Source organism: Oncorhynchus mykiss, chromosome 32 (genome assembly GCF_013265735.2).
Source record: "Oncorhynchus mykiss isolate Arlee chromosome 32, USDA_OmykA_1.1, whole genome shotgun sequence".
Lineage (NCBI taxonomy): Eukaryota > Metazoa > Chordata > Actinopteri > Salmoniformes > Salmonidae > Oncorhynchus > Oncorhynchus mykiss.
The window spans coordinates 9,987,534-9,989,281 of NC_050572.1; the positions used below are offsets into that span (position 1 = coordinate 9,987,534).

The 1,748-nt window shown below is 44.3% G+C and overlaps 1 protein-coding gene across 1 annotated transcript in view; it reads right to left on the reverse strand.

The window, feature by feature from the left end:
• Positions 1-798, reverse strand: part of LOC110487896 (fatty acid-binding protein, heart-like) — a 7,919-nt gene extending 7,121 nt beyond the window's left edge. Inside the window, exon 1 of the mRNA XM_036971158.1 lies at positions 603-798. Coding sequence (XP_036827053.1) covers positions 603-675 — 73 coding nt within the window. The 5' untranslated portion in view covers positions 676-798. The remainder of the gene's footprint in view (positions 1-602) is intronic.
• Between the last annotated feature and the right edge of the window lie 950 nt (positions 799-1,748).

A 1,748-nucleotide genomic window follows, 5' to 3' on the forward strand; every position in this document is an offset into this window, starting at 1 on the left:
AGTGCTAGAGGCGTCACTACAGACCCTGGTTTGATTTCAAGGCTGTATCACAACCGGCCGTGACTGGGAGCACCATAGGGTGGCGCATAATTGGCCAGGGTTAGCGTCCTAGTTAAATAAAGGTTTAAAAAAATGTCCAAATCCTGTTTTATCCCTTTAAACACACATGCTCTGCTACTTACACACACACACACATGCTCTGCTACTAACATGCACACACACACATGCTCTGCTACTTACACACACACACACATATGGTGGGCGTGCATAAATAAATAAACACCTGCGTGTGTGTGTATTTTTTGCGCATATGTGTGTATGTGTTCACAAACACACTCAATATCTGCACAAGAATGCACATATGCGACTGCACACAAACACACACCTTTAAGTATTGATGAACAGTCACACCCTTCTCACAAGTGTACCCATACACCAGCAGGCAGGCAGGGAGGGAGGGAGGGACGGAGGGACGGAGGAACGGAGGGACACACACCCCATGCTTTACCACTTTACCGTTACTCCACACACACACACACACACACACACACACACACACACACACACACACACACACACACACACACACACACGCTGCTCACCCAGGGCCTTCATGTATTCATCAAAGTTCTTGCTCTCCTTCAGGTTCCATGTGCCTGCGAATGCCTCAGCCATGTTAGCAGTAGTGTGGAGAAATGAGAGGGCAGCAAGAGAGAGAGAGAGGAGGGAGAGGGGCAGAGAGAATGGAGTCAGCACCACTGCTATGCTGCAATCCTACTGGTTGATTTAAGACCGGCTGTTCGTGATGTCATCACTCTGAGAGGGGGAGGGGAGAAGACAGACAGACAGACAGACAGACAGACAGACAGACAGACAGACAGACAGACAGACAGACAGACAGACAGACAGACAGACAGACAGACAGACAGACAGACAGACAGACAGACAGGACAGACAGGACAGACAGGACAGACAGACAGACAGACAGACAGACAGACAGACAGACAGACAGACAGACAGACGTCCCCTCAGCCAGCTGGTTCCCGGTCTCAGTTCATAAACAGACCCCACAGAGCCCCAGGCCAGAAACACAATTAGACGCAACCAAATGATGAGAAAGCAAATATATAACTATGTGACACAGTGGAAAGAATCAACTAAAAAAACAGAGCAAATTGTCACTTTATGGCTCTTAACAGAGAGGACAGATCCAACAGTGATGAACTCCTTTATGTTAGGTGAAATGCCACAAACTACAATCATAGCAGTGAGATTTGTGGACCGTTGTCATGGAAAAAGAGCAACCTGTGGAGTGCAAACAACATTGTAAATATCACCACTTATCAGATTATTTGTCTTCGTTCTCTATTTGTACTATTGTACTATTGTACTATTGGACATTACTAAAACATTATACATGGCTGATAATATAAACACATGAAATGTCTATCATTTTAAAACCTTTTTGAATTCAATCTTTAACTGTTAATTTCTAAAAAAAAAATGTTAATGTTGTTTAATGAGTTTTTTCTCAGTTTTGTTTATATTGTTTATTTCACTTGCTTTGGCAATGTAAAATACACCACATGACCAAAAGTATGTGGACACCTGCTCATCGAACATCTCATTCCAAAATCTTGGGCATTAATATGGAGTTGGTCCCCCCCTTTTGCTGCCATAACAGCCTCCAGTCTTCTGGGAAGGCTTTCCACTAGATGTTGGAACATTGCTGCTATAACAGCCTCCAG